The sequence below is a fragment of the Zootoca vivipara genome, chromosome 1, assembly GCF_963506605.1.
Source record: "Zootoca vivipara chromosome 1, rZooViv1.1, whole genome shotgun sequence".
NCBI lineage: Eukaryota > Metazoa > Chordata > Lepidosauria > Squamata > Lacertidae > Zootoca > Zootoca vivipara.
Genome location: NC_083276.1, coordinates 81,000,032 through 81,020,115, shown reverse-complemented (window position 1 = coordinate 81,020,115; position 20,084 = coordinate 81,000,032). Strand labels below are relative to the sequence as shown.

General features: G+C 46.7%; 2 protein-coding genes across 2 annotated transcripts; both read left to right on the top strand.

Moving 5' to 3' along the window:
- The first annotated feature begins 366 nt into the window (after nucleotides 1-366).
- Nucleotides 367-5,834, top strand: NDUFV1 (NADH:ubiquinone oxidoreductase core subunit V1). Its single transcript, XM_035124232.2, has 10 exons — nucleotides 367-544; nucleotides 815-897; nucleotides 1,547-1,717; nucleotides 2,660-2,843; nucleotides 3,041-3,230; nucleotides 3,918-4,130; nucleotides 4,274-4,440; nucleotides 4,515-4,596; nucleotides 5,181-5,326; nucleotides 5,491-5,834. The coding sequence occupies exons 1-10, from the start codon at nucleotides 464-466 to the stop codon at nucleotides 5,572-5,574; spliced, it is 1,401 nt and encodes a 466-aa protein (XP_034980123.2). The 5' UTR covers nucleotides 367-463; the 3' UTR covers nucleotides 5,575-5,834.
- Nucleotides 5,835-7,990: 2,156 nt separating this feature from the next.
- On the top strand, nucleotides 7,991-18,508 carry NUDT8 (nudix hydrolase 8). The gene is made up of 5 exons (XM_035124217.2): nucleotides 7,991-8,102; nucleotides 10,988-11,250; nucleotides 11,466-11,598; nucleotides 11,936-12,013; nucleotides 13,665-18,508. The coding sequence occupies exons 2-5, from the start codon at nucleotides 10,994-10,996 to the stop codon at nucleotides 13,884-13,886; spliced, it is 690 nt and encodes a 229-aa protein (XP_034980108.2). The 5' UTR covers nucleotides 7,991-8,102; nucleotides 10,988-10,993; the 3' UTR covers nucleotides 13,887-18,508.
- Nucleotides 18,509-20,084: the final 1,576 nt, after the last annotated feature.

Below are 20,084 nucleotides of genomic sequence, written 5' to 3'. Positions count from 1 at the left end.
AATTTAGAAAGAAATGTAGTGCTGGTAATTTTCCTTATGGCAGAATCTTTGTATACCTTTATTCATTTAGTTTTTTGAAGCATTTTTTTAGTTCTACTCGAGCGCCCGTTGTCGCTTATTCGGCGCCCGTAGTCCCTTGAACGCGGCCTGGAACTTTTTATTTTATTTTATGCAACCTCCATGATATCGGGTCTCCCGGCTGTCCCTGAGAAGTTCCTGTAACCGAGACGCGGGGCACTTTACTTGCTTGGACAGTCGCGGGGCGCTGATGAACTACTACTCCCATCACCCCCTGCGCTCTGATGTGAGGCCGAGACCGAGTTCCATCGCGCTCTCGTCTCGGGCCGGCTGACGTCAACACGCACCGCCCGAGGCCGTGACGTAGAATCACCGCGCAAAACAGACGAAGGTGACGGGGTCGGCTAGTGTCGCTTCTGGGGGGACCCGGCTTCCCTTCGGCGCTATGTTGGCGGCTCGGCCTCTCGTGCTCCGCGGAGCCTGCGCTCAGGCGCGTCTCCTTTCCGCCGCTGCAGCTCCGGAGTCGGTGAGTTCTTTTCGCTTCCCTCCGACGGGCTGCGAGGGAGAAAGAGGAGCGCAGATACTGCAGGTGAAGGGGCGGGGAGGAGCCGTGAAGAACAGGACTTGACAGGTCAGCTGCCGCTTCTTGTTCGCTGCAAGTTGCCGTGCCTCGATTCGGAGCGGAGCTTCAGTTTCTCCCTTTTTTCTGCTAGTCTTCCCCCCCCCCCAAGGTTTAGGATGGGCTCCGGGATGGTAAATTTATCAGGATTCAGTCATTTCTCTCTTGCTTGCACAGGCACCTCCCAAAAAAACACAGTTTGGGCCGCTCAAGGATGAGGATCGCATCTTCACGAATCTTTATGGGCGCCATGACTGGAGGTGAGAATTGAGAAATTGGATGGTGTAGTTTTGCACAATGATGAAAGAGGATTAAGGTGGGACCAACAGTTTTTAACATAGCGGAGGAAAGCCAACACAAAGGGGTGGTGATTAAGTTGGAAAGTTTGCAGGTTGTTGTTGCTTTTAACCAGTAAATTAACTTTTGATTGGATACCAAAAGGATTTTCCAACAGAGCTGCCACATTGTGACTAGGTATTTCTCTAGAGCAGGCATGTCTAACAGGTCAATCACGATCTACTGGTCGATTGCAGGAAGTTCCTGGTCGATCCTAGATCGCAGTCTCTTGGGAGTTGGACCTGCCTGCTCTAGAGCAGTGTTTCTCAACCAGTGTGCCTCCAGATGTTTTGGGACTACAACTCCCATCATTCCTGACCAATGGTCTTGCTAGCTAGGGATGATGGGAGTTGTAGTCCCAAAACATCTGGAGGCACACTGGTTGAGAAACACTGCTCTAGAGGATATGCTTTGCTGAGGTGCTGTACAAATTAATAGTATAATTCCAGGTTTCTCTACTTATGTGTTCTGTATACAGGGTCAAGACTGATGATAGTCCCCTGATGTTAATGTGTATACAACATGGAATTATTTTGGATAGCTTTTGTTACCCAGTGCTTTTGTTGTTTCTAGGTTGAAAGGGGCTTTGAGCCGAGGTGACTGGTATAAAACCAAGGAAATCCTGCTGAAGGGTGTTGATTGGATCTTGAATGAGATAAAGACTTCAGGTCTAAGAGGCCGTGGGGGGGCTGGTTTCCCCACTGGTCTTAAGTGGAGCTTCATGAATAAACCCCCAGATGGCAGGTGTGTTACAAACTAAAGGCTGATTTCATACTCACTACCATGTATTTCTGCTGATGGAGGAACTTTGTCTGGAACAGTGGCAATTGCTTCCACGGTTATCTCAAAAACAGCTTTGGGCTTTCAAGGGTTATTATCCATGCTGGTGTTGGGAATCAGAACTTGGGACTCCTGGTTTTCAGTTCTGTCTCACACCTTCCAAACAGTGCATCTTAGTTGCTGGGGATGCCCACCACTACTTTAGAGTCATTTGAGCCTTTGATTTCAAAAGTTGCTTTATCTAGAGAGCCTGGCTCTGCAAAGCAGCAGATGCCAAAGATCAACTCTGGTCTTCCAATTCTTGACCACTAAAGAACAGCTACTGTATTTTGCACAGAGCCAGTTTAGCACGTTGGGTGGAATTCTGCACATGGACATAGGAATTTCAGCTTTAAGCATCACTTCAGTAGCTGGTCCTGTTCAGAAAGTCACTATTTGCCTTCTTAACCTTCCTCACTGGGTGGTTGTGAGGCTAAAACATTTTTCTTGGTTTCTGACAGATGGGCCGGGTACAAATGTCACAATAAATAAAATGTATTCAGTGCATGCACCTGAATATTCCCCGTTTTCCTCAGGTGAATTACTTGGTTAAGACCTTAAACGTCTGCCCGCTGCCTGTGTCAGTACTGAGAACTGTCAGTACTGAGATATAGAGTTTGTAGTATTTAGTTTGAAGCAAAAGAGATTTTTTAGTCTTGAAGAAAGGTTTACTATACTCATTGAAATTAATGGACCTAAACTCAAGTCATGTTCATGACTTTCAGTGGGCCTGCTTCTGAGTAAGACTTAGTTGAATATCAACCATTGGCTGGTGTATTGATTGCAATAGAAAAGATACTTCCCGATGAAAGTGTTCTCCTGGGATTCTTAATTTTTGCCGACAGGCAAATTCTCCCTGTGTTTCAGACCCAAGTACTTGGTGGTGAATGCAGATGAGGGGGAGCCGGGAACCTGTAAGGACAGAGAGATCATGCGTCATGACCCCCATAAGCTGATAGAGGGCTGCCTAGTTGCAGGGCGATCTATGGGAGCCCGAGCTGCCTACATTTATATTCGCGGAGAATTCTATAACGAGGCCTCAAACTTGCAGGTGAGCTGCTACTCTTACCACTGTGCAGTTGTGAGCAGGGTTCATTTTCCCTTGTGAGAACTGCTATGAGAAGTGAGCAAGTTGATTTCCCCCTTAGCCTTTAGCATCTTGTGTGCCTGTTGTATTTTTTGTGTGTTGAAAACCAAGGAGGCAACTTTTTAGGGGTGGGTCTTAGCTTACTCTTGTTGTCTCATTAGGTGGCAATCAGGGAGGCCTATGAAGCCGGATTGGTGGGCAAGGATGCTTGTGGCTCTGGCTATGACTTCGATGTCTTTGTGGTAAGAGGAGCAGGTGCCTACATCTGTGGCGAGGAGACAGCACTTATCGAATCCATTGAGGGCAAGCAGGGCAAGCCACGCCTCAAGCCTCCCTTCCCAGCTGACGTGGGTATGACAACTTAAATGCTCCTTCTGTGGTGGATGGTGTAGATTTGGTGCCCAACCTTGCTGTCAAATTCTTATCTCTGTCAACATATACCTGCCACCCCAGCTCCTTTGGGGGCCTTTGCTGTGTCTCTCCTTTGCACATAACATTTCCAAGTGTGACATAAACTAGGTGCTTTAGCTCAGTGGTTATCAACCTTCTGTGGCCTACAGGCTTCTTTGAGAATCTGATGAAAGCTATGCCCCCGTCCCACATGCACATACAATTTTTCATACCATTAATTTTAATGCAGTGGGGGGTGGTTCTTTTGTGCCTGGTTTATGGAACCCCCTCAAGGTCTTTGGACCCCATGTTAAGAACCCCTGCTCCAGCTGAAATAACTAAGTTACCTTTATCTTACTGGATTCCCCCCCCCTTTACGTATCATTATTTATATATTAGATTTATCTACCACCCTTCATCACAGGGTCTCAGGGCGGTTCACAAGATAAAAATACAAGATAAAAGCACAAAAGAGTTAAAACAAAAACAACAAAATAATAATCCTCTCCCACATTTTATGAATGCCACCCCTGCCACCTGGCTTTTCATCTGAATCTCCAGTACCAATCACTTTCCTTCCCCATTCTCTCTCCCCAGTAGTTAGTTTGAAAAGATTTTTAAAGTCCCCTTTCCCCATTCCGTTTTTAGGAGTGTTTGGTTGCCCTACTACAGTGGCAAATGTGGAAACTGTCGCTGTGGCACCTACCATCTGCCGTCGAGGAGGTACCTGGTTTGCTGGCTTTGGACGTGAGCGCAACTCTGGAACCAAACTCTTCAATATCTCAGGCCATGTCAACACACCCTGTACTGTAGAAGAGGAGATGTCAATACCTCTACGTGATCTGATTGAACGACACGCAGGTGAGAACCAACAGTCCTTGCCATAACGGAGAAGCTATCAGCTTCTTTCAAATAACTTGTATTATTGGGGAAGCCTTTTATCCCCTGTTACTGAGGTGGCCATCCTTGGAGCCACACCTGATTGTCTCTTGCCTTCTAATTAGGTGGTGTTAGAGGTGGCTGGGATAACCTGCTTGCTGTAATTCCTGGAGGGTCATCCACCCCCCTCATCCCCAAGTCAGTGTGCGAGACGGTGCCGATGGACTTTGATGGGTTGGTGCAGGCACAGACTGGGCTTGGGACAGCAGCTGTCATTGTCATGGACAAATCGGTAAGGCTAGTCCCTTGGCCCCTACTGCTCTGTAATCCTGCTTCATGAGTCCTCACCTTCTTCTCTTACCTTAGACAGATATAGTTCGAGCCATCGCCCGACTCATTGAATTCTACAAACATGAGAGCTGTGGGCAGTGCACACCATGCCGAGAAGGTGAGTGTTGAAGCAGGTCACTCTGGAGTTCTTCCCCAGAACAGGAATTTGGGATGCAGGGCAAGGAATGGATTTAATCAATAAATCCAGACCTCTTGCCATATGCAAGCCCTGATTAAAGCGTGGGGAGGAAAACTGATGCTTAAAGATCTCTGGAGAGCAAAACAACTTTCCTATGATATTGACAACAGGCATGTAGCTCAGTACCCTGTTTCTCATATTTTAAGACATACCCATAAAATAAGCCATAGCAGGATTTTAAGCATTCAAGGAATATAAGCCATACCCCGAAAATAAGACATAGTGATAGGCGCAGCAGCAATGCCAGCCGTGGCAGGAGGAGGAGGAAAAAAATAAGACATCCCTTGAAAATAAGCCATAGTGGGTTTTTTTGAGGAAAAAATAAATATAAGACATGTCTTATAATATGAGAAACACGGTACACAAACTTCATTTACTCTGTTTTGGTCCAGCATTGTGCTGTGACTTGATATATGGTCTGTTTCTCCTCTCTGTGACTACCTATCTTTTCATAAACATTGGAGTTGCCTCTGAGACTTTTGAAACCGATTCCCTCCATACAGGTGTTGACTGGATGAACAAGGTGATGTGGCGTTTTGTGAAAGGCAATGCACAAGTGGCAGAGATTGATGCGCTTTGGGAGATTAGCAAGCAAATTGAGGGCCATACAATCTGTGCCCTGGGGGATGGGGCTGCTTGGCCTGTACAGGTAATTCTCTCAACCTTCCTTTCCTTAGCTTGTGAAGAATGTGCTGAAGAATCTTGTGGTTTTGGTGAGAGAGTGCATGCTAGAATCTGGATGTGTGATTGGTAAAGGGATGTATGTATATCTAGAGGTGTGTTTTTCTGCTCATTCCTGGTTCCTTCTTACAGGGATTGATTCGTCACTTCCGTCCAGAGCTGGAGGAACGGATGAGACAGTACAGTGAATCCAAGGTGCAGCAGGCTTCTGGGTAAACATCTAACTGAAGTCACCCCTTTATACATTTGACTGTATAAAAAACATTCACATGAAGACAGGCCAAGCTCTGCTTTGGCTTGGGCATTGGGAGCAGTGTGCTTCCTTGATTTGTGTCAGATGGGTGACAACCTACTTCAGTTACTGTTCTGCTTTGCTTTCTTAAAACGCACATTATCTATTAAATGGTTGTAACTTACTTCTTGTCTGTTGGATACTTTTCAACCATAGGGAAAATAAAGTGGATAGTTGCATGTTATTTGAATTGTTTTATATTTCTTAAAGTTGTTCAAGAGCTAAAAAAGGGGGGGGCAATAAAGTGTCTGCTACTGTATTTCTTTGTCAAAAAGCATCCTTTATTCAAGGCAGTTGGATTTATGTGCGCACATCTTCCTGCTGAACACATCCGCACCATCTTAAATTCCTCTTTGCATCAAGCAGTAGAAAGAGGTGGTGGAATCCCAAGATCATAAAGTGGAATGCACCACTCAGATTGCAGAGGTGGGGTGCTCTTTTTGAATTGCACCATTGGAAGGGACCATAAGGGTCATCTAGACCAGTGCCCTGCAATGTAGGAATCTTTCTCCCAATGTGGGGCTCAAACCCATGGCCCTGAGAGTGTTTGCTACAAGTAGAAATTGAGCACATCAGTGAGAAATGTTCCAGCCAAGCTCACTCCTTGATGTAAGAGGGCTTAAAAAAAATACAGTGGTACCTCGACTTACAAACAACTCGACAACCGAATTTTTTGATTTACGAATGGGGCAAATGGCCGCGTGCTTACGGTTTTTTCGACATCCGAATGGTTTTAGATAGGGTTTTTTCGACTTACGAATTTTTAGTTTTTTCGACTTACGAATTTTTCCGTTTCCAATGCATTCCTATGGGAAATCACGTTTCCAATGGCGCTTTTTGACTTACAATTTTTTCGACCTACAAAAGTGCCTTCGGAACGAATTAAATTTGTAAGTCAAGGCACCACTGTAGAAGGCAAAATTCAAAAGTTGTACCTCCCATCTGCATACCTCATTCTGCTGTATTTCTAGACGACAGCACTTAAGAGCTGCATGTTCCTGAAATAAAACTTGTTATCCTGTATGTTGGACTAATAAGGAAGAACCAGGGCTATGTACTCAAACAACATATATTCTCGGTTGTTATGTATGCCATAGCTTTTGATGAGGTCACCTGTTGCTCCATGCAGATATTCCATTGAGCTGTTGAAGTAGGAAGAGTATAGGTGATTCAATTTGGTTTCATTTCAGTAGAAGAAGGGAGGTAGCAGCAAAAAGCCAGGACCCACAATCCTGAGATGAGAAAACATGGGCTATGCAAAGAAAATGTGTAAAGATAATCCTTGGGGTGGCACTGCTTGCAATTTTCAATATAGCCTAACACAGTTCTAAGTCATAACTTTATTTTTTATATTTTGCCAAAGTGTGTGTAGCAGTGTATGTGGCCATCCTTTTCTCATCCTTACAGCAGCCCTGTAAGGTAGGTTAGACTGGGAGAGTTATCCAATTTCCCCCAGGTAAGCTTATTGCAAAATGGGAATTTAGATCCATTTCTCCCTGGCCCACCTAGCATGATTCACTCCACTACGCTGGCTGTAGTTTTAGCTGCTCAAATTAAGCAGGTTTCAAAGTTTTTAATGTGTGGGATGCTGTCAGTTTTCATTTTTAACAGCAAAAATTTGAAAAGGTAAGAATGGAATCTATTGTGCGTTACAATGTAATATATTGATCTGCGCTCAACAGTTCATTGATCTTCACATTTTTATCATAATCCTGCTTTTAAGGATATATAGACATATTTTCAAGTACTGTATAGTAAAACAAAAAACAAAAAGTTTTGATCTTGATACAATCTTATCAAGATTTGGTGCTTTCCTCTCTGTTGCCTATGGGAGGAAGCGTGAGAGATAAATTCAATAAATAAATTTATGCTTCACTGAAAATGGGAGCAGAACTAAGGATGAGAGGTCTGGCAAGCTTGTGTTTGTCAGCGGTCCGGACCATAGCTGCCAAGTTATCCCTTTTTTTAAGGGATTTTGCCTTATGCTGAATAGGCTTCCTCGCGAGAAAAGGGAAAACTTGGCAGCTATGGTCCGGACCTCACAAGTCTCCAAGCACAGACTAATGTTCCAAGTCTGGATTTTTGCCAAGTTTTCGGTCTTGCATCCTAAATCGCTTAAGGAAGAGGCTCGGGAATCCTTCGGAGGTGGCGGTTGCTTCTTCCTCCAGGCCGAAAAACGAAGGAAGAGAGGCAGGAGTGCGTGCGGCCGCCCATGTAATAATTCCTTTCATCCGCTGTTATATAAGACCGCGCTTACCCCGCCTCCCTCCCGAGGACTGGTGTGGGCGGGGGGTCGCCGCGGCCGCCTGCCTCTCAGCCGTGGGCGTGGCTTCCGCGGCCCTCCGCTTCCATTGGCTGATGCGGACGCCTCCGTCCACCCTCGTCGGCCGGAATTTTCGGCAGGGAAGAAGCGCGTCTTTTCACCGAAGAACGCTCGTCGGCGCGGGGAAAGGTGACCTCCATGTTGTTGCCTGGCGGAAGTGCGCCCCCTTCCTCGCTCGCGGAGAGGAGGAGCGTTTCCGAACGCCGCCATGTTGGTTGAGGGGACGGGCAGATGGGGAGCGGCGGGAAGTTCCTCCCCAAGCGCTGCAATGGGGCTCTTCCAAACGCGGGGTCGTTGGGGGGCAGGGGGAGAAGCGGGCCGGGGTTGCAGCCTTAGCCCTGCTGAGAGCAAAGCAGGCGGTCCGCCGAGGCCTTAAAAGCCGACCTTTTCCTCCCGGACGATGCGCGAACAAATCCCGACCTGCCCGGTGCCTTTCCCTGCGGTTTTAGTATTTCCAAAATAAACGCATCCATGAGGCAGTGGTTGAGCAGAAGTGCTCAGCCTCTATTTTTAAGCAGAGCTTGGATGGCCATCTGTCATGTATGATGTAGTTGGGATTCCTTCATGGGAACACGTGACTCGGGGGTCCCTTCCGACTCTGCAATAATAGGATTCTTCATCTCTCTTCCCCCGTAGGTTTTGCCTTCCGAGGAGCGGTGGGGAGGGGGATGTTGGTGTTGGCAGCATGCCTTTGGTGGGTGTCCTCACCTAGGCAGTATGGCCCTGGGGGTTGGGCCCAGTGACCCCAATCCTTCCTGCTTCCACGCCCAGAGAGATGTCAAGCAGGCAAAAAGCACCTTCCAAGGGGATCTCCCAAGACATTTTGCTGCCTAAAAGATTGAGCGACAACACCTCCCACTCCATCTAAAGCCAGACAAGTCAAGTTGGCACCTGAGGCAGAAAATCTCACAAGTACCTCCTGCCCTTGCAGTAAAAATGCAATAAATAATCAAGTAACTACGGTACTATCTTGCTCCCATTTGACACCCCAAATCAGCAGCTGGAGGCCACTCTCACTTAGTAAGGTTGCTTCCATACAATTGCCTCCCTCCAGTGCAGGGGCTGCTGCCACCACTGATTTGTGTTTCCCCTCTGGGAGGCACTACCTGCTTGCCTTAACACATCGCTGAGTGGTGCGGAGCATGGGATTGCACCTGTGCACAATTCCTACTGTTTCCCACCCAGATAAGGGAAGAGAGAATGAGTTGCCTGCAGCTGCTCTGCCCACTTCTACTTGCTCGCTGGGTTTTGCTCCTACCATATGCTGTGGGGTCCTGCATTACCTCAGCAAGAGGGTGAGTGAGTGAGTTGTCAGAGAGAGATGTTTGTGTTTCTCTAGGCCAGGCATCCCCAAACTTCGGCCCTCCAGATGTTTTGGACTACAGTTCCCATTATCCCTGACCACTGGTCCTGTGAGCTAGGGATCATGGGAGTTGTAGGCCAAAACATCTGGAGGGCCGCAGTTTGGGGATGCCTGCTCTAGGCTGTGCTGTAGCGCACATCTTGCCTCTTGGGGAGAGAGGGAGAGTAAGAGCTGCTGCCTTTCACCCCCTTGCATGGCAGTGTTAGCAAGTGGGGCCACCTGGATGGCAAAGGTGACGGGAGAGAAAGGAGCCTCCTCATTTTGCTTGCCCATGCAGCACTGCAGACCCATTCCCTATTGCCATACTTCACAGAGGGAGAAGCCAGGTGACTAATAGGAAAAAGCGGTGACTGTTCCTTTCAGCTGCCACTCACCTTTCCACATCCACAGGCAGCACCTCGGTAGGAGGAGGTGTTTCTATGCAACATGCAGACTCTGCTAAACCTGAATAACAGCTGGTTAGCATTAGTAGGACCTCCAGAGTCAGCCTTGGCCATTCTGATGCCCTCCAAATGTTGGACTACAGTTCCCACTGTGAGGGTTGTGATCCAAAAATGTGCTGGCTGAGGCTGATGGGAGTTGTAGTCCAACAATATTCTAAGGGCACAAGGTTGGCAATGGCTGTCCTGATGTATGCTGGGCCTTGACAGCTGCCCAGTTGTGCTGACCTCTGGTTCCAGTCCTGCACCCCGCATGTGAGCAGCTGGCATTTCAGGGTTGTCTTCAATTTCCAAGTGGATCAGCAGTTTCTAAAAAGAAAGTCCTGCTGTGGATAGGGCCAGAGGTATTATGGGGCATTTGAAACAAAGAGTGCCTGGTGCTAAAGTATTTCAAACAGCAGCTTGGCATAGTTGCCACCTTGTCCTGGACATGATGAGCAGGACTTTTGGAAAGCTGCTGTTTACCCTGCTAAATTTCTGCATGCCAAATATCTAGTTCTACCTCAGGAAATAATGTATATTTTTATTTCATTTTTTGCGAGAATGATCCCTATTGAATCTCTCATTCAGAGACATTCCACTTCAGATAAATTTCTGTCCTGTTCTTGACCCATTAACTACAGATCTTTCGTCATAACAGATCATCTGCAGTAACCATTTTTGCTAGATCTGAATGACTTTGGGCACAGTCAATACTGCCTAAGGCAAGGCTGGCCTAATTGTTAGGTGAATATACATGGCTGTCCAGGGTGCTGCTGCGGTATTACTTATATTTGTGGGTAGCTGCTTGAAAAACATATAAAAGATCTGTGCTGAAGTGGGAGAGATTGTAGTTTTTTGTTACTGTTTTGCAACCTTGGATTTTGAAATGATTGCGGTTGGCCTTGGCACATTGAAAGGAAGACACATGGCTTCCACTTCTAAGGGCAGTGCTTGTTTGCTGAGTAATACATTTTACTAATTTTCCTCCACCCCCCTGCCCTTTCCCCTTGTACTCTAGCAGACCCTTGTGGATCACAGCCTAACAGTAAAATCATTACTGGACAAAGGAGTATGGGGCAAGTTGATGGTGTGGGAGGACCCATGTGAATATAAAATAACCAACCTCCCTGGACCCTGTGAAGTTCAGGATTGAGGCAGGAAGGTCCCCTTCCTTCTTCAGTGCCGGCTGCTTGTTTCCAAGTCAGCTCCTTCCACTTTCCTCCCTGCAGGGCATTATGCTTCCAACGCTTCGCCACTTCTGCCACGGCAGGACTCCTGCGCCCATAACCAGCGTGGGCCCAGTTCGTAGATACTTATCCTGGGAAAACGAGCAGCGTTGCCGGGGGCAGCTTGAGGCGTCTACCAACCGATACAGACAAGAAGTTGCGCCAGCAGCTGTTTTGGTGCCCCTGTGCTCTGTGGCTGGGGACCCAGCCATCCTGTACACGCTGAGGTCCAGCACCATGACTGGTGTGCACAAAGGATCTGTCAGGTATTTGGTAGCCCCATACTCTCTCTTTTTATAGTAAAATTCCCACCGTCCTTTCTGTTTGCTCTTTCCTGGACCTCATAACCCTCCTGAGGTCCCGGCAGTTGCCACAGCGTAGCTATTTCCCTCAAGGCTGCTGGCACAACCTTGGTTCTGGGTCCCCCAACTTTCTGGTCCTGAATTTCCCTTTATAAAAGGATCCTGTTTTGCTCTTGCAGTTTCCCAGGTGGTAAGCGCGACAGCTCTGACCGGGATCCCATTGCCACGGCACTCAGGGAAACTCACGAAGAGTTGGGCCTGCGGGTAGAGGAGGACAGCGTCTGGGGAATCATGAGGCCTATACCTGATAAGGTAATGTCTCTATTTGGGGCAATCTAGAATCTCCAAGGATAAACTTACACTTGGAAGGTTTTTTGTTAAGGAGCTGGGACTAAAATTCAGAATGCGGGGGGGGGGGGGCGTTACCTGGAGAAGCAATGATCATGGAGTGATGTGTCAGATGAGAGAAATGAAGGACTTTCTTGAGTATTACTGTGGGCCAGGATGTTCACCTGAGGGGCGGAAAGGTGTTTGGCAAGGGAAGGCATCTGGCTTGCATGAGTATTTATCACTTTGGAGCATGCCTTGCAGCAAAAAAGCAAGGGGGATGTCTGGAATTAATTGGTTTTAAACTCTGGTTTCCTTTCAGACAAAAATGATGGTTATGCCTGTGCTAGCTAACTTGGGTCCTCTGGAGCGCCTGACTCTGAAGCCTAATCCCCAAGAGGTGAATGAAGGAGCAAAAGCAGCACAAGGACACCTCCTTGCATGTTCTTCTTGCTGGGTTTGTTGCCAGGGAGGTGCTTGGGGAAAGTGCAGAAGGGGCGGTTCTCCCTTTTAGGGGTTGAAAATGTCCTCAGGGGCCACATAGCGAAGTGGGCATGACGTAAGCAGGAAAATGGGCAATCGACAAAATCCCAGAATCCTTACCCTGTAATTAAGAATCTGTGACTTCACACACACCCCCAATTCATTAAGAAACAGTAAGATCCCGCACCCGCACCCACCTCTACCCCACACTACTTCCATTGTCTTCCATGGTTAATAACTAATTTATGGTCTTGTAATACAATTTCACCCTCTTTCCCCCAAAATTAATTGCATTGCCTTTGGGGGATAAGTGCCTTTCATCCCTGTCCTCGTTTAAATTCCTCATACACACACACACACACACACACACTGTATATTCCTGCATATAAGACTACTTTTTAACCCAGGAAAATCTTCTCAAAAGTCGGGGGTCGTCTTATATGCCGGGTCGTATTTCTTATACAGCGAGTATATCCCAAACTCTATATTTTAACTGGAAAAGTTGGGGGTCGTCTTATATGCCGGAATATACGGTGTGTGTGTGTGTGCGCGCGTGTGTGTGTATGTGTATATGTATATGTATATACTGTATATATGTCTGTCTATTATTTATCTATCTATTATCTGTCTGTCTATTATCTGTATATCTATTATTCCATTTCTTTCTCATATCAATTACCACCCCACTTTCTCCCTCTACTCCTGAGTCCCTCTGGTACTTTACTATCCAAGTTCCAGCAATTGAAACAGCTTGGGATGCTCCCAAGTATGTTATTTCTTGTTAATTTCTTCTCCCTACTGCCACTTGCCCTCAGCTGTGAAAGCTGCTGTCCCCACAACCACCATCACTTCCTGACTTGCTCCTCTGCTGCAACAACAGTTGCTGTGCCTTTGGCTGCTCTTGAAAGTGACCGTGAAAGATCGTAGCTTTTCTCATCATCCGAAGCATAACGGTAGCATGTGCTAGTGGCAGTAGCGGGGAAACCTGGCCGCTCCTGAAGCAGCAGAGTAGTGACTGGTGCTGCTCCAGAAGCTCTGCGAATCCAGAAATAAACACACAGCATTTTTTTATTAGCATAGCCATTTTACTTGTAAAGCAAGCTGATTTGTGGGGACTTCTTCCTAGAAACAACACTGGATAATGTGAAACTGGTAACGGGATAGCTGGACAACACAGGTATGGTAAACCTCATAAAAATAATAAATTGCAATATTACCAAAAAAAATCACAAAAATAATAAAATAGAAGAAAGGAGCTGCCATTTTGAGGGGGGGGCTTTGAGGGGCACAGGAAATAATAAAATAATAAAATAGAAGAAAGGAGCTGCTATTTTGAGAGGGGGGCTTTGAGGGGCAGGTAAAATGGGCTGCATATGGCCTATGAGCTACCCCTGCTGTTACGTCTTGCTAGGCCCAAAGTGTCTGGATGGAAGGTTTGCTGGAAATGAGGGAGTGGATTGTGGTGATTTCCTGGGCAGCTGGGAGTTGGAAAAGGAACCATTGGCTCTGTAGCTAATCTGGGAGATCTGTGCTGCCCCTCCTCCACCTATTTTTCCTCTGATTTGCAGGTTGAGGCCGTTTTCACACTGTCTTTTCACCACTTGTTGCAAGAAGAGAACCAGGGCTACACTAACTTCTGCCTCAGGGGTTCCTACAGCTACACACTTCCTGTCTTCCTGCACGGTCCTCACCGTGTATGGGGTCTCACAGCCATGTTCACTGATTTAACTCTGGAATTGCTGGTGCCAGGGGCATACCGCAGGCGGACTCATGCGCCGGGCAGATTGTGACCTTGGCTACCAAACTCTGCTCCCCTTTCCTATGTTTGCCAAAGGACTTCGATGCAGGTGGTGCTAATTCCTTTCCTAAGTCACCAGAGTATTTTCAAAACGCAAGTCTATCCACTCTTGTTCGGCACACAGAAATTGGCTTGTCCTGCTCCTGGTGCAATTGCATTTCATCGTTAGTGGTCGGGGAACGAATTGCCTAGCCACTTCTGCTAACAGCTGCTGCTACACTTGTTTATGAATAGACCTTGAATAAACAGACACACTGGGAACTCGGTGCAGGTATTTGTGAATGTGTTGAAGACAGAACACAGCAGTAGGCAGTCAAAAGAGATGTTGGTACAGTACTGGACAGTAGCTCAGCTCTATTCAGTAGCACTTTGTTGACAGGTCAAGTTAAATAAGGATTTGCCAAGGTTCTTAGGTGTCCATGTAATGGCTCAGAACTGTGAGCAAATGTTGATCCCTACCTTCTTGTTTGAGGGACCCAGGTGGCGCTGTGGTTAAACCACAGAGCCTAGGGCTTGCTGATCAGAAGGTCGGCGGTTCGAATCCCTGTGACGGGGTGAGCTCCCGTTGCTTGGTCCCAGCTCCTGCCAACCTACCGTAGCATTTTGAAAGCATGTCAAAATGCAAGTAGATAAATAGGAACCGCTACAGCAGGAAGGTAAACGGCGTTTCCATGTGCTGCTCTGGTTTGCCAGAAGCGGCTTTGTCATGCTGGCCACATGACCTGGAAGCTATACGCCGGCTCCCTCGGCCAATAATGCGAGATGAGCGCGCAACCCCAGAGTCGGTCACGACTGGACCTAATGGTCAGGGGTACCTTTACCTTTACCTTGTTGTTTATGGTGCCAGGATGCTTGGCTGAAGGATGCTATTCCCCGTTTTTTTTTCTAGTACTTGCCTTCACAACATGTTTTCCTCACCTCGTGCATATGAGAATTTGTTTGATATTCAAGCAAATGATCTCCATACCCTTTCAGCCAATTCCATTTAACGTGGAAGTTGAGTTTAGGTTGTCCATGTGGATTGAACAAGAATTTCTTGAACTATGTGTACTTTAGAATCAAACCGTTTTGTGACTCGCTAACACAGGAATATTTAAACACCCATTCCATTTTGTACTGGGTTAAGTCTGAATTTTGTCTGAGTCACAGGCTGAGCTCCTGGGTCTTCAAGGCATGGGACATCTCCCCCCCCCCCAGTCATTCGTACCCCTTTGGATTTGCGAGGTGAGCGTGCACAGCTGCCCAGAAGACTTGTCATTGAGGGTCAGGGGACAGTTTGTAGGACCAGGAGTCCCAAAGGATGCTTTGTCAAGAGGTTACTGGGGGAGCCAAGGCTATGAGGGGAGGAGGCTGAGTTGTTAAATACAGTGGTACCTCGACTTGCAAATGACTCGACCTATGAATGTTTCGAGTTACGAACAGAGTTCCGTCCGCCATTTTGGATGCAGTTTTTTATGCACGAATTTTTAGATAGGATTTTTCGGACTTACGAATTTTTTTAATTTCCCCCCCCATTGGCTTCGACATGAATTTTTCGACTTACGAAGGTCCGTTCGGAACGGATTAAATTCGTAAGTCGAGGTACCACTGTACACAGCTTTCACTCACCATTGAAGAGGATGACTCAGAAGCCTTGCCTCCAGCAAGTTGAGGAGTGCTTCACATAAAATTGATTTAGCCATCTCTACTTAGAACTGATATCCATGAGGAAGCTGTTTCTTGTGAAGTGCCGTTAACTAGTAGAGCATATGCCTCTCTGTGATAGTTTTCAAATACAGTATATACAGTGGTACCTCAGGTTAAGTACTTAATTGGTTCTGGAAGTCTGTACTTAACCTGAAGCGTACTCAACCTGAAGTGTACTTAACCCAAGGTATGACTATACTCTTAATTTCAGGGTTTAAAATATTACTTTCTTTGGTCAATAGGTGGCAGTGCCACCTTAAGAGAACCCAGAGGGTTCTTTGGTGGTTTATCGGCTCCTTAAGAGTGGAGACAGCCAGGACACCAGGGCGACTAGCTCTGGAGAGAGCAGCCTGCTCCTCCCAGCAACATTTTCCCCTGAGAGGAATGCAAGATTTGACTACCTCCTGCAGAGGGACAGGCAGGCTGGCCTTCCTGTTTGGATGAAATCACTGGGGCAGAAAGTCAGAGGCATGTCTCTGGAGAGCTCAATAACGGGAATCCTCTGCCTGGGCCACGCTTGAAAATTCACTGACTAGTTCCAAGAATGGTCTTCATTTGGTTCACTGGGGAAAATGACAAGCAATCAAACCACAGGAAAGATCTGTAGAAGTTCTTTCAGGCCACTGAATAAAAGGACAGAAAAGGCTAAATTTCAGTGTTTTAGTATTGTTTTCCCTTTCTGAGCCAAGGGTAACCCCATCTTTTAATAAAAAATTCCTTCAGTAGCACCTTAAAGACCAACTAAGTTTTTATTTTGGTATGAGCTTTTGTGTGCATGCACACTTCTTCAGGTATTAATGAGGATGCATTAATATTACATTTTCATTCTTAGTAATAGTAAATTATTTTAAGATGTATTAAAATACCTGCTTTTTATCTGCTCATGTTTTCTGAAAATATCAGGAAATGGCAAAGCTGCATGGAAACTTAGTGCTACTGATGCTACTGTTTAGGGTTCTTTGTTGAACTTTCCATAACGTTGGGGTTGCAGTTCCATTTGCTCCAAAATAAATGTATTTGGCTCAAGCTGGTATATTTAGTAGGAGGGAATTGTCATATTGAGCGGAACAGAGTAAGAAGAAAGAGGGTTCTTTGGTGGTTTATCGGCTCCTTAGAGTGGAGTTTGATTAGGAGACAGCCAGGACACCAGGGCGACTACGGTAGCTCTGGAGAGAGCAGCCTGCTCCTCCCAGCAACATTTCCCCCTGCCCGTTTATGGCAGTGAATGCTAAAAAGGATACTGTTCTAAATAGCAAAAACTATAGTGTCCCTCCTGCTATCGCTCAGTGCTGGCTCAAGACGTTTTGCAGACTGAAGCAGATCCCAAAGAGCAGACCCCGCCCGGTGCAGGCAGTGCTTTAAAAAGTATTGCGGTTCGAGGACCCGCCCCCGCGGGAAATGAAGACACAGTGACACATGGTTTTTGAGATAATGGGTAAAATAAGGCCACAACTTTATTGGTTAGAGCAAGTGAGAGGTATTGGCTTAGGCATTGGACACCCTAGCAAGCATGACTCCACCGCGCTCAGCGGGGGGTCATATCAGGTTAACACCCCAAGGGAGGAGCCTGTTGATGCAAATACAACTGAAAGCTCCCCCTGGTGTCACCGGGGGTCGTGCCATGGCCCTAGCCTCAGCAGGGCATTGGACGGGATCCACGACCGCCGGATCCCTTAAGGGGATACCCCTATAAGAGGGGGGTTGGATGATGACCACAACCAGTCCTCAAACACACCAGATGACTCCATATTCCAATGCCGAACCGCCAAATACCAAAAGAAGTTGTGACGAATTGCTACGAGGTAGGCGAAAAAACCAAGAGGCCTGTGCCAATTAGCCAAATGGATAAAAAACTCCTACCAGGCCCCTTGGGCAACCAAGGCAACCAACCGAAGTCCATAGCAAGGTCAAAGCGCACACACAAAGGGAAGACCTAAAGGGAGGGTGGGCAGGAGATCCTTTGTGATGCAGCAGGAGAAGGAGGATTCCCCTGCTGCCGCGCCAATTTAAACCTCCCCAAACCCCGCCCCCAGGCTGGCCCTATTGGCCAGCCGGAGGCTTAGCGCGACAGCGGGGATTGGCTGCAGCAGGGGGCCGATACATACCCCCCTGCTTGCCGCGAGGAGCGTGTCCCGCCCGCAAAGTCTCCCCTCGCCGAGGAGGAGAGATCTTGTGGCAACATTTAGACACCAGTTCCTGCCTTCATATTCTACCACCTCATGGTGTTGCCTGAGATGGGAGTCTTCACTCTGCCATATGATAGGGCTGGCTGGCCCTGGTTATCCTCCTTACTGAAAACTTTGAGCATCTCAGCACAGCTATTGTGTAGAAAAATTGAAGAAAGTGCTTGTGCGCTGTACCTTCTGACACATCTTGGCACAACTGCTGCCTGCAAGAAAGTGCTTGCCTTCTTCTCAGTCACAGGAATCCATAGGTGCAAACACAGCAAGTATTTACTTTCTCAAATTCTGCTTATTCGGAAGAGCAGCAAGGAGGCTGTCAGCTACAGCATGGAGTGGAACTGACATTATATCCCCGAAGCATTTAAAAGCGTGCACATAACACATTCCTCGAAGAAGGGGGGATTTAGGATAATTTACGCTATAGAACTACTTGGATCGATTCCACCTGCCCTTTAAGAAACATTCCACACATTTTTCCCTCACAAAGAAGCTGTCTGATGAATTGTTAGGTGTTTTGTCAAGCTTGTGTGTATGGAGTTCTTTTGTTATTTTGGGTGGGTTTTTTAAATGTTTCAACAGAAGGATTTTAGCTCAGGCAGTGACATTGGAATACTGTGAGATTAAAGTGACAATAATCCTCCAGTGAGGAAGATTGAGTGGTGCAAGTTGACAAAATATATTGCTTAATTACTTTATGCAAGTATCTCTCTTCTCTCTCTCTCTCTCTCTCTCTCTCTCTCTCTCTCTCTCTCTCTCTCTCTCTCTCACACACACACACACACACACACACGTGTGCTAATAGCAAACTCCTTCTCCAGAGGTGAATCCTTAGGTAGCCAAAATAGCACCACACCAGAGGGATGCTTTAGTTATGCCCATGGTGAACCCCAAGGTTTGTAGAATATATTCCAGGAAGAAGGGGACGTCAGAGGACAAGATGGTTGGACAGTGTTCTCGAAGCTACCAACATGAGTTTGACCAAACTGCGGGAGGCAGTGCAAGACAGGAGTGCCTGGCGTGCTATGGTCCATGGGGTCACGAAGAGTCGGACACGACTAAACGACTAAACAACAACAACAACAAATTCCAGGAAGAAGGGCAAACAGGACTAGGAATGCTTAGTTGTCGCAGCACTCTATGTATCTGTTGGAGGGAGGATGCTCCGAGACCACTCAGAGGTAAAAGCTGCCTTCAAGTCTTTATGCTTGTCTTTGTAATGAGAGCTAGATATTTGCTGTTTAGAAATGACAGCTGGGATTCTCTATAATCTGATAGTTGTACTTGAATGGTGTTCTGGAAGCCAGCTTCCATTATTTGTGGATTTGTGACATTATCACAAAATACACTAATGTCCCAGATGTTATTGGGGTGGGTCTGACTAGCCCTTGCACTGCGGTTACAGAGTTATCGACTCGCACGGTTCTTGGAAGTCCTTGACTTTGTTTGGTTCCCTACCTTAATTGGGTATGAGGTTCTCCTTCCTTGGACTCCTCCTCAGACTAGACCCTGACGCCTCATTTTTTAACAACTCTCCAAGTGTTGTATATCTATAACTGCCCCTGAGTAGCACCATTATATCCCTCTCAGTTGCAAGTAAGGGCTAGTCATCCGCTGAGCAAGCCACCTGCCATTACATTTACAGAGCCAGCCTTTTTGGGTACCTATTTCTGGAATTCACAGCTGAAGCTTACCACTTGGAATCTCTCTCTCTCTCTCTCTTTCATGTTGCCCTGGTACAACACCATTTAGCAGTGGCTAGCAGCAGAAAGCAAAGTCTTGTCTATTAATCTAAAGCTTTCCATCACAAAGAATTATTGTGACTGTGGGTGGCGGATCTTGAATAGGATGATGGGCTTAAATTTCACACAAAACATTCCTTAAAAACTGTTGCCAGATAGAAGGAAGGAGTATGTGACAGACTCTACAGAATATTCCTCACACACACAGGTAGATTTTCTTATTATTTCTATAGGGTTTATTATTTCTATTTTCTATAATTCATATTTTCTACTGAGGGCTGCATTCCATATGCTGGTGGGGCCAGAGTTTACAGAAGGCCACCCCACTTCCCTCCCATTCCCCTCTCTCTAGATTCCCTTTTACCATAGGTCATACAAGCCCAGCCCCCCGCCCCCAAATTTTGTAGCAGTTACACCACCCCTCCACCTTGGTCTCACTCACATAAAATGTGGAACAAGAAGTGATACCTGCAGGGGTGGTCTGGGGGGCATGAAGGGGTAGGTGATTAATAGTGGGCTTAATTTATCCAAATTCAATATGGCAGCCAATATGGGTGTTCTGTATTCTAACAAAACGGACAT

What these genes read in the sequence shown, in the direction of transcription:
- NDUFV1 (XM_035124232.2), top strand. Translation starts at nt 464, where the DNA reads ATGTTGGCGGCTCGGCCTCTCGTGCTCCGCGGAGCCTGCGCTCAGGCG. An exon ending in CCGCTGCAGCTCCGGAGTCG is followed by an intron (nt 545 to 814) that starts GTGAGTTCTTTT and finishes TTGCTTGCACAG; the next exon opens with GCACCTCCCAAAAAAACACA. An exon ending in GGGCTGCTTGGCCTGTACAG is followed by an intron (nt 5,327 to 5,490) that starts GTAATTCTCTCA and finishes TCCTTCTTACAG; the next exon opens with GGATTGATTCGTCACTTCCG.
- NUDT8 (XM_035124217.2), top strand. Translation starts at nt 10,994, where the DNA reads ATGCTTCCAACGCTTCGCCACTTCTGCCACGGCAGGACTCCTGCGCCC. An exon ending in GTGCACAAAGGATCTGTCAG is followed by an intron (nt 11,251 to 11,465) that starts GTATTTGGTAGC and finishes TTGCTCTTGCAG; the next exon opens with TTTCCCAGGTGGTAAGCGCG. An exon ending in TGAGGCCTATACCTGATAAG is followed by an intron (nt 11,599 to 11,935) that starts GTAATGTCTCTA and finishes GTTTCCTTTCAG; the next exon opens with ACAAAAATGATGGTTATGCC.